Genomic DNA, 10,431 nt, shown 5'->3' with positions numbered 1-10,431 from the left:
GTGAGATAAGAGTAATCTAAGAACAAGACACAATACACAGTGCACGCACGCGAGATAAGAAAACAGCTGAGACGAAAGGGCACCACGTCGGTTCGCCGTGGAGAGACTGAGTCGGCCCGACACCCCTCCTGGATCACAGGGGCGCGTCCGGAAGCAGCTTCACCGTCTTGCCTCCTCCCCTCTCGCCCGACCCGACAACGACGCTGTCCAGTGGCGCGAGCGGCGGCGCCACCTCCCTCAGCACGGCTCTCCGCGCGGGGGCTCCGCTCGGCGCAGCGGCCAACGCGGCGGCGGCTGCGGCGGCGAGCTCAGCGCTGCGCGACGCCTCCTCTCCCGCCTCGTCGACCGAAGGGAAGACCTCGTGGTGGCGGTGGGCTCTGTGGTGGTACGGCCGCGCGTCGCGCTTGATCAGGCGAGGCGTGTGCTGCTCGAGGGACGAGACTGCGCGCCGGACCTCGTGCGCCGCCTTGTCGCATGCCTGCAGGAAGGTTCCAGGAAAGGTCCAGGGGCGGTCTAGGGAAAAGGCGTCGCGGTGCGCCGCCTTGTCGCACGCCTGCGCGCCCTGCCGCACCGCCTGCCGACCGAGCTGGTGCGGCATATACTTGCGCTTGAGCGTCTTGCGCCGGCCCACCAGCGCGCAGCCGACGCAGATGAGGCCGATGCCGAAGCCCATCACGGAGAGGTTCGGCGACACGGGCACGTACTTGTGCTCCTGGTCACAGGATTGAAGGAAGGAGTACAGGGAGGAAGGAAGGAGTTCAGGGCACGTCACAGCATTGAGGGAAGGAAGGGAGGGAGGAAGGAAGGAGTTCAGGGGCACGCCCTTGTGCGCCTGATAGACGACGAGTCCGCCGAGGACGGAGGTGGTGGTGACGGTGCCGTACTCGATGGGCAGCAAGCGCGAGGCGGGCAAGTGGACCAAACCCTTGCGGAGCCAGTAGATGGCGGCGAGCGAGAGGAGCGCCCACGCAAGCAGCACGACCCAGAAAAAGGCGAAGCAGAGCTGAGAGTCCCCGACCGCGGTCAGTGCGAGCATCGACGAGCCGCCCTTCATGCACATCTGCACGAGCGTCTCGAGGCCGCCTACAAGCGAGGGCCCGGGCAGGCTCCGAGCAGCTTCAGGGCGCGACAAGGCCAACGGCCATTCTTTGGCCGCCGACAACGATCGGGTACGCAAACGGCATCGCACTCTCCAGGCGAGAGGTGCTTGCAGCTCCCTCTGCAGCCCCGCGCACGGGAGAGGGGGAGCCGGTGACCTGCGGTGGGCAAAGAACAAACGGCCCGGTACGGTGAGAGGCGATGCAAGCGACGCGAGGCCGAGCCAGGGGCGACGACGAGGGGGGGACGGGGGGGGGACGGGGGGGGGGGGGGCAGGCCCCAAGTCGCGAGACTCTCTCGCTCCTCCGTGGGACGGCGGGAGCGAGAGAGGGAGCGCCATCTCGGGGGCATCTCGGGAGAGCTTTGTCGGGATTGTCGCCACCGGGTAATCTCGGGTGATCTCGGGTAATCAATCTCGGGTAATCTCAGGGAGTCTGGAGCTTTGTCGGGGAGCCACCACCTGGGGCGAAGCGGTCCGCAGCCCACCCGCCGACGCTGCAGCCGGAACAGCAGCCATCGATGGCGCGGAGACCTCTGCGGCGCACCCTGCCCTCACTGCCAGCCAGGCGGCGGCGGCGGTCGCTGGAGCGGCGGCCGCGCTCGCAGGCGAAGCAGCGGCAGCAGCGGCGGCGGAGGAGGGGCGAGGCACGGCAGCGGCGGCGGCGGCGATGGCGGCAGCGGAGGGGGCGGAGGCAGAGGGCGCGGCGGCGGAGAGCGCGGTGGCGGCGGGGGCGGAGGCAGGGGTGGCGGAGAGCGCGATGGCGGTGGCGGCGGGGCAACGTCCGCTCTCGAGTGTGGAGGGCGAGCACGCGGCTGGCTCGCCGCGGCACGAGCACGCGCCCCCTTCGCCGAATGCGTCGGCGGCGGCGGGCGTCGCGGCTCTGAGCGGCTGGATGTCTGCGCGGTGCGCCGCCTCGTGCCTACCCGACATGGCAAGCTGAGGTGAGGGGTGTGCGCGCCAGAAGAAGGGGGAAGGGGGGGGGGGGGGGTATGGGTGTGGGTCGGCGCGCCGCGGGATTACAAGGGCTATTTGCAGTGGACAGTCCTCGAGCGCTAGTCGGGAGACAGGGCGGGGCGAGTGGTCCAGCATCTAAGTGAGTGTGGATCTAGCGTCTCGTGCCGCACGACCAGCACAGCGAGCGCTGTCACAGAGAGGACGAGGACGAGGAGGTAGCCTGCAGGTTCGAAGGGGGGGGGGGGTTAAGAAGCGGACTCTGTCTCGAAAGAGCGCGAGAGGGGCGCGTCCCCGGAGAGGGGCGCAGTCCGGCGAGGGCCGAAGAAAGCGCAGCCAAAAGACCGCGCGAGAAAAGGGGGTGCGGAGGTGGCCGCATCTAGCCCCAGCCGCCAAAGCCGAAGGGGTTGCTGGTCGGCGAGAGGAGCCTCGCGAGCGCGGGCGCATCGTACGACACGACCTCGGCAGGCGCGTACCAGCCCGTGACAGCTATCCCGCCCAGAATCAGCGCCCCGCCGTGGTAGTCGCATCGCCGCAACTCCTCGTGCAACACGCAGCGCGAGAGGGCGGCGTTGGCGACCACGATGGTTGCCATCAGCGCCGCCGCGAGAGACGCGGGCGTGAAGGCGAGCGCGAGGACAAAGACGCCGTTCCCGCCAAAGTAGACGGTGAGGCCCGCGAGCCAGATGGCGTGCGTGCGCGGGACGCGCGCCAGCGGCCCACGTATACTCTGCGTGCCGCAGCAGTCTCCGAGCAGCACGTGCGGCTCGATGAAGGTGAGCGCATATTTCTGGATGGTGATCCCGATGGCGAGTAGCAGCACGGAAAGGAGGCAGAGCGCTATCCCGATGGCGCCGCCGCTGCCGTCCTCGCCCGCAGGAGCGAGCGGCGGCGGAGGAGGCGCGGTGGACGCGGAGCAGCTCATCGCGACGTCCTTGCGACGCGGCGGGCGTCAGCACTGCGAACGCAGGACGGCGCCGCGGCGCGTTGGAGCGCCCTTCCCAAGGATGTCACAGTCGCAAAAAAAGAATTTTACAACCAAACTCCCTCGCACGACACTGGGCACAGGACTGGGCACGGGACTGGCTCGCACTGGCACTAACACAGGTACACCGTGCAAAAAAAGAACTCGCGCAATTCAGGCCTCCCGGAGGGCCCAAATCCAGAATTGGCGGGCAATTGACCTCCCGCCGCCGCCGCCGCCGCCGCCACCACACGCCGCCGCCAACGCCGCCGCCACACGCCGCACGCACCCGCGCGCCGCAGCGCGCCGCACGCCCATCCTCCCCCTCGCCCGCGCGGCAGGCACGATCTCGTACGCGCAGCTCTGCCAGCTGGTGGAGGTGGAGTGGAGGCGGCACGGGCCGCCCGCGGGCCTGTACATGCAGCACCGCGCCGCCGCGCCGATCGCGCCGCAGCGGTCGGCTGGGGTGCACACTGCACTTCACATGCGCTGGCGTGCGAGAACCGCGAGATGAAGAGGAGAGATGGGGTCCGTCCCCGTCTGCCATACCTCTCTTTTTTCGCGTTCTCAAAATCATTCAGTCCAAAATTGCTGGTAGAGCTAGTGGTAGAGGCTCAGTCTCAGCCTGCACCGCCGACGAGCGTCTTCTGCGCGCAAACCGCACGGACAAGCTCGCGTCAGCCTCCACCGATGCTGAGGGTGAGGCAAAGCCCCGGCTGCGAGCCCGGGCGAGCAGACCGGTCCGGACGGAGTAGCCGCGGCCCTCTCGCCGGGGCGTGGCGCCGAGCGCCTTGGCCAAGAGCGCGAGCGACACCTATGGTGTCAACACCGCATCATCCATCCGCAAAGACAGAGACGACCCTGAGCACCATTGCTCCAAAAGCTGACAGTGAGAGCCATCGAGCCGAGTGCGGCGGTAACCGCGAGCGGCGCAAGCTCCAACTTACGTGACAGCGGCGGGCGCTTGGTGCGTCGGAAAAATAGGTTGGCGCTTCTATCTTTACTTCAATTCCACGTTCGACGCGACAGAGGAGGAAGTGACAAGGGAGAGAGCGACGAGAGTGGGACGGCCGCGAGGTGGCACGAAGGTTGAAGCGAGAATCGGAGAGAGACTGCGAAGAGAGATAGGAAGAGGCAGACTCCCTAGGGTAGGCGACGGCTAGCGCATCACACTCCTCTCCTTAAAATCCCTGTGTGGTGGCGGCGTGCCGTTCTCCCATCCCTCCCTTGGGTTGTCTGTTTTCTTTCTTTCTTTTTCAATTCCACGTTCCTGGCAATTTGCGCGGTTGCGGATGAGGATCTCGGTTCCCTTGGAGCACTTGGAGTGCAGTCAGTACCGGTAAACTCCCTTCTTCTCATCCTTTATTTACCGGGACCACCTTGCCGGACGGCCGGACGACATCGCCTCGATGCCGTTCAGACTCCCCTTCATTCTCGCGATTGTCTACGCGCCGCAAGCACTAACTCGATCTTCATCAGAGAGCATCGTCGATTGGAGATTGGGTAGCACTAACTGGCGCATCCATGCAGGCCGGTCGCCGAGCGTGACTATCACGCACCCAAGCGCCAACTCTGTTCCCGACAAGCACACTGTCTTTCTTGACTATGACGGTTCCTCTTCCTTCGACACCCGATGGGCTGTCGATGATGTCTCTTTCCCCGATTGGGTTGAGGTCACTCCCACACAGGGCGTGGTGCCTGCCGGCGTCAGTGAGGGCGCTCTCTTCACGATCAGCGCTGCGGCCTCAGGTGTGGCCGAAAGAGAGAAGCCATACGCGACCGCCGTCAACTTGACGATAATGCCTGACCACTTCAATCATACATATGTCATCGCAGTGCCTGTACTTCTCATCGTGGCTCCCGCAACCAGTGCTCGCTACTCAATGTGGGGCGAGGCACGGCAGAGGACTAGCAGCATCTACTATTGCGAGCGGCCAAAGTCGCCTCCACCAGTTGAGGTCAAGGTAGGAGTGAAGCACGATCTTTACTTCACGGCCTGCGACTCGGAGAGCCTGCGTGTGGCGCATTCGCTCCCATCGGAGGGCCTACGCATCGCGAGCGCACTGCGCCACCCCGACCGTGAGCCGCAGTATGGGCCCCAAGCGTTTCACGTTGTGGTTCGCGACCGAATCTCGTCGGCGGAAGACGAAATGAAGCTTGAGTACGCCTCATCTGGACGGTACAAGGCAACTGTGGTTGCGCCGCTTGCCGGCGAACACGAGCTACTCCTACTCTTGGACGGGACAGAGGTCGACGTTCGCACTATAGTCGCGCAGTGTCCGTCGCCGCTAGTATCTCTGCCCGATCGCACGTGCGGTTGCGGTGAAGATGTCGAGCCTGGCTCTCGCCTGTATCATAGCGATGAGGTGGACACCGTTCATTGCCAACCGTGTCGCTTTGGGCACCGGAAACCGTTCCCAGGCAATGAAGCGTGCTCGCTGGCAGCGTGGCTCATCATCGTAGTGGCAAGCAGCGCCTCCGTCCTATTCACCATCGTTTTGATGGTCTTCGTACGACGCGTTTACCTCCGTAACCTGCTATCCCTGGCTGCAGTCGAGCGAGAGAGCGCCGAGAAGCAGAAGCGCATATGCAAAGCGGTGACAGGCGTGACCACGTTGGAATTTCCTCTTGCGGTGATTCCACTCTCCAAGTTGCGCGAACAAGGTCGCCTTGTTCCCTACGAAGAGGCACGCGACTCAGGCGCACTCCGCTGCTGTGATACAGTCGAGTAGGCGGTGGCATTTGCTGACGCCCATCCTCTGATGTTTGTCTCGCATCAGTGGCTATCGCTCCGCCACCCTGACCCAGAGTCGCAACACTACCCTGTAATTATCAAGGCAGCGGAGGCTCTATGCGCTATGCACGGGATCGACCAAGACTCGATGCATATCTGGCTCGACTACCACTCGATTCCTCAGGAGAATGATACCACCAAACGACTCGCGATCGGGTCCATCGCGCTTTACGCTGCCTGCTCGCACTACTTCCTCGCTTGCGCTCCCGAGGCGCTCCACCAGGACACGAGCCCGCCCTGCAGGGTCGACGCGGACACGTACCTCCAGCGAGGGTGGTGCAGGCGCGTGGTTGGAAACCGTTGCGCCGCCGTATTACCGTACTTCTCACTTTCTTCTCGCCGCCCCCTTCAGGCTCGAGCAGTGGGCGTTTATGGCCATCAACGGGGCCGAGCAGATGTACCTTTTTGAATCTGGCCTCACCCCTCTCTCAGAGCGGCGGCGGTGGATCGAGGAGTCAGTCAATGTTTTTCAGGGCGACTTCACCCACGAGTCAGATAAGGCCCTCCTCGTCGACGTCGTGCTCGGGTTGTATGGGCTCGCCGTCGTCGCCACGCTTGACCCCAGTGTCGCCTCTAGGAGAGGCAAGAGCTCCTGCGCGCCCCACAGCTCATCGCGCGAACTGATCGAGCTGATAGCAGAGCGACGGTGCCTCATCTTCCCACGTCAATACTTCGGCGATCTTATTGAGCGGCTGGAGGCGGAACTCGAGGCGGGGTCTTCGCGTGGGCGCTCCAGCTTCGGAGAGACATACCGAGCTGCGCGCTCCGCTCGTCAGACGCTGCACAACAGTTGCATCGTTTCCGTCCGCAAATTCAGCGTGTAGAGGGACAATACATGGACCGCACGGGCGGGGACCTGTTCCTTTTTACCCATCTCCTAGTGCTCCTAGTAGAGGTGTCCGTTTTATTTATTTAGACATGGATATCATGATACATGAACGCATGGGTGTGAAATATACGGCTTTTGTGTGCGCAATCTGTGCATGTGGATGTGCGTATGTGTGCATGTGCATGTCGTGTAAAGTACGTCAGAATGAGCATTCCAGCATACAAACAAAAAGCGTGTTTCACCCACTTATGTGAGGGTTCGGCCGCGTGGCGACTGGCGAGTGGAATCAATCACCCGGGTCTCCTTGGATGACATGGCAGTCCAATACAAACTCTCCCTCTCGAGCGCCCAGCTGGTGAGTGGTGTGATCACAGGTCCGCGCCAGAAGCGAGAGCGAGACGACACGCACGGAGGGAAGGCATCCCCGCCGACGCTGGCCGCGGGGGCAGCGCCCAACCTGTGCACCACCTGTACCCCCTTCTCGGGCCAGCTTCTCTCGAGGTCTCGAGATTCACACCCCCGGCGAAGATCGTTTTCCATGGCGCTTTGGCTGTCGTCGCAAACGCTCGGCTTTGCATCGGAAATCCCAGTGACGGCGCCTTACATTGAACACCGCCGAACGGTCCGCGTGGCGGTGCCGCGCGCCTTGCTGCCATTTAGCGGCCTCGACGAGGATGGGAAGCCGTCTGGCATGCTTGTCGACTTGGTCTTGGCCTCAATGCCGGGACTAAATGTTGAGTTCGAGCTTGTCAACGAGGGTGAGCTTCCAGTCTCGAACGAAAATGTCGTTGCGCACCTCCACCGCACGCCGAGGCAAGCGGACAAATACTATTCTCGCGACGTCCTCGCCTTCAAGCATGCAGCGTACACCAAGGCCGACTCCGGAATCGTCCTGGACCACGTCTTCGCTGACTTGGTTGCAAGCAACCTATCCGTTGCAGCATGGCCGGGAGCGACGTACCAGAACGGCTGCGCCTACGAACACTACTACGGCCCCAAAGGCCCCGGTGCACACCTGCACTTTGAGCTAGAATCTCCGCTGGAGCGCCACATGAAATTCCTACGCGGAGAGGCGGACGTCCTCCTGACGGACGTGTCCTTCTTTGACGCGCTGAGCATCACTGACCCCCCGGGCCCCACGCAGAAATGGCCCATCACGAGTGACGGCCTCATCGAGATTGAGAATGAGAGCCTCATACGGTTCCAATTTGCATCAGCAGAGCTGGGCGCTTTCTTCGATACTGGTCTTCGAAATGTGTGCGGAGGGGGGAGGCAGGACGCTAAATACAGGGCCATCGTCGCCAAATATGGCTTGCCCGAATCGCGCCAGAACGCGTGGTTCCAAGAGTTCTGCCTGCCTTTGCTAGGCGGGGCAGGTGATTCGCAATGTCCGGCCTAAGGCTTTTGAGCTTCGAGACGGAAATCCAACCCGAACCGCAGCCTTGGGACAGCTGTAGGCCTCCCACATGCGTACAGCGATCAGCGTACACCCCTCCCCTGGTCGCGCCTACCGACTTCCACCTTCGCATCGTTGTGCGACCAAATAAATGAAAAAAGGCCGGGATTGGGTGTTGGGTGGTGTTGAGATCCTGCCATCCTCCTCCTACTTTTTACATGCGGACATCCTAAGTTACACACATCCTAAGTTTTTTTGTCGTCGGCACGCTATTGAAGGAGAATGAAAAAATCTTCCCGTGGCCTGTATGTACCCCCTGACTAGTTGCAAAAAGTCTCACGTGGAAAACCCAACAAAAAACGCGAAAACGCCGTCACGGCCAGCTCGGCACTATCTACTCAAAAAAAGTGACATAGAGCACCCACGTTTTAAGCGTTCTGTGCACATACACAAGGTCCGTCCGCGTGCACCGCCAGCTTCCCAGGGCCATAGCGCAAAAAACGAAGGAGGAGATGCATCCTAGCTGTCGCCACCGAAGGCGACTCGACGCCGCTGAGATCGGAGATCAAGCTCTCACACGTCGCTCCTTTGACGCCGACGTGACTCACCCGTGCAGAGCACATCAGGACACGGTCTCGACGCGCTCGGTACGACGCCTGCGACCCGTTTCGGGTCAGGTGGCATGACGCTCATCGCGCCCGCCAGCGCTGCCGTGCAGGTTGCCACGACGAGGTCGAGCACGCTTCTATACGCTCGCCCAGCCTTCCTTTCTATCCCATTAGGCAGCCTGGGAACGGTGGCGGTCAGAGGCAAAGCCTACGAGGGGTGGTGGAACCACATGTCACGGCCACCGCCGGCTCGACCCCACGATAGCCTCCGAAGGCTGACTTTGAGGCACCATCATGGGACGATGTCGACGACCTGGGTCGCTCTCGCGGTAGCCAGGTAGCCCCCCATACTAGTAGCACCAGCCATGGCCTCAGGGAGCGCGGGCGAGGGCGCTGGGAGCAACACGGACAAAAAAACATCAAAATTCATCATTGTCCACAGCACCCGTATTTGCAACTAGTCCCCTGTGGTTTGTTAGTGCCAGTGAGCAGTGTGCGCGCCAGTCCCGTGCCTAGTGTTGTGAGAGGGAGTTTGGTGGCAAAATTCTTTTCGTACCTGTGTTAGTGCCAGTGCGCGCCAGTCCCGTGCCCAGTGTTGTGCGTGAGGGAGGGCGAGACGATCGAGGGGTCCCGTACCACGCGGAATCGGCCCTATCCAGTGCTCAAGTGCTCAAGGGAGTTTGGTTGTAAAATTCTTTTCGTTGTACTGTTGGCTCTGCCCGAGCGCGGAGCGGGCTCTGCATGCTGATGCTCTCTCTGACTGACTGACTGCGGTTCGACACCTACCTCCATCCCGACCGTGGAACCCCAACTTCAACCGTCATATCTCGGGCGGACTGGCACCTCAGGAGCTCATCCTGGGCGGTTTTGGGGAGTCTTGGGGGTGTACCTGAAGGTGGTAAAAAGAGTTTTGCACCGCAGCTTAACCGGCGGGCGTGCTGTGAGCAGAAAGAAAACAGCCGACCGAGCTATCTCTTCGCGGCAAGCTCGCGGGTACTCCTCGTCGTTGCCGTTGCGATCCTTCGGTCCCGCTGTCAGAAATGAATGGCCTCGCTGAGCCGGGCGAGGTGCTGGTGTCTCGGACGGAGGAGGACGGCCACATCGAGCTCACCGTCTCGTCCGCATCCCTCTCTCCGTCTCGCATCTACGCCTACCCGCTCGTCGATTCGCTCGTCGATTTTTTCGAGCAGCTGCGGGTGGACGCGGGGATGGCCGACGGAGCCGTGGAGCTGGTCGCATCGTCGGGCTCCGTAATCTCGTCCGGCATGGCGCACGCGTTTGCGTGGAAGCCGGGCCGATCACTGCGGCTCGGGAGCGAGCTCCTCGCCCTCAGCTTTTGCGACTCGACTGAGGGCGCGCCGCTGATGCGCCGGCTCTCGTCGGCGAACCCGACGCGGATTGAGAGCGACAAGGCGCCGATGAAGTACGTCGTCGTCTCGGGAGGGGTCGTCTCCGGCCTGGGCAAGGGCATCACTGCCTCGTCGCTCGGTGCCGCACCGCCTCGCCGCGCACCGCCGGCTGCAGGCTCGGCCGTCCCTCTTGACCGGAGAGGCGCGCGTGGTTTTAGGGGTGCTCCTGCGCCAGTCGGGCTACCGCGTCACCTCCGTCAAGATCGACCCCTATCTTAACGTCGACGCCGGCACCATGTCGCCCTTTGAGCACGGCGAGGCGCGTCGGTCCAAACACATATGCCAGCCGCCTCTCGCTTCCTCCCGTCGCCACTCTCCGCTCCCCGCTCTCCCCGCTCCCCACTCGCCTCTCGCTCCCTCCTCGCCCCTCCCCTCTTCCCT

The 10,431-nt window shown here is 62.8% G+C and overlaps 3 protein-coding genes across 3 annotated transcripts in view; 1 reads left to right on the top strand and 2 right to left on the bottom strand.

Annotated features, from left to right (window-relative positions):
* EMIHUDRAFT_443698 (hypothetical protein) lies at positions 1-1,687 on the bottom strand. The gene is made up of 5 exons (XM_005777652.1): positions 1,559-1,687; positions 1,157-1,256; positions 833-1,083; positions 554-712; positions 1-478 (listed from the first exon to the last, which is right to left on the bottom strand). Exons 1-5 carry the CDS (start codon positions 1,613-1,615, stop codon positions 134-136), a joined length of 912 nt encoding a protein of 303 aa, XP_005777709.1. The 5' UTR covers positions 1,616-1,687; the 3' UTR covers positions 1-133.
* A 9-nt stretch (positions 1,688-1,696) lies between these two features.
* EMIHUDRAFT_457606 (hypothetical protein) lies at positions 1,697-3,914 on the bottom strand (the record flags this gene model as incomplete). Its single annotated transcript, XM_005777651.1, has 7 exons — positions 1,697-2,018; positions 2,219-2,273; positions 2,444-2,918; positions 3,360-3,426; positions 3,564-3,605; positions 3,674-3,828; positions 3,903-3,914. Coding segments are annotated over 7 exons (1,128 nt in total), but the record flags the coding sequence as incomplete, so codon positions are not given.
* Positions 3,915-10,059: 6,145 nt separating this feature from the next.
* The window catches only part of EMIHUDRAFT_73959 (hypothetical protein), a gene marked incomplete at both ends in the record, with an annotated part of 5,063 nt that continues 4,691 nt past the window's right edge, over positions 10,060-10,431 (top strand). Inside the window, 2 exons of the mRNA XM_005777650.1 lie at positions 10,060-10,129; positions 10,209-10,313. Of these exons, the coding sequence (XP_005777707.1) occupies positions 10,060-10,129; positions 10,209-10,313 (175 nt within the window). The remainder of the gene's footprint in view (positions 10,130-10,208; positions 10,314-10,431) is intronic.

This window comes from Emiliania huxleyi (assembly GCF_000372725.1).
Source record: "Emiliania huxleyi CCMP1516 unplaced genomic scaffold EMIHUscaffold_259, whole genome shotgun sequence".
Taxonomy (NCBI): domain Eukaryota; phylum Haptophyta; order Isochrysidales; family Noelaerhabdaceae; genus Emiliania; species Emiliania huxleyi.
The sequence above is the reverse complement of the archived record's forward strand: the minus strand, read 5'-3'. Positions and strand labels throughout refer to the sequence as shown.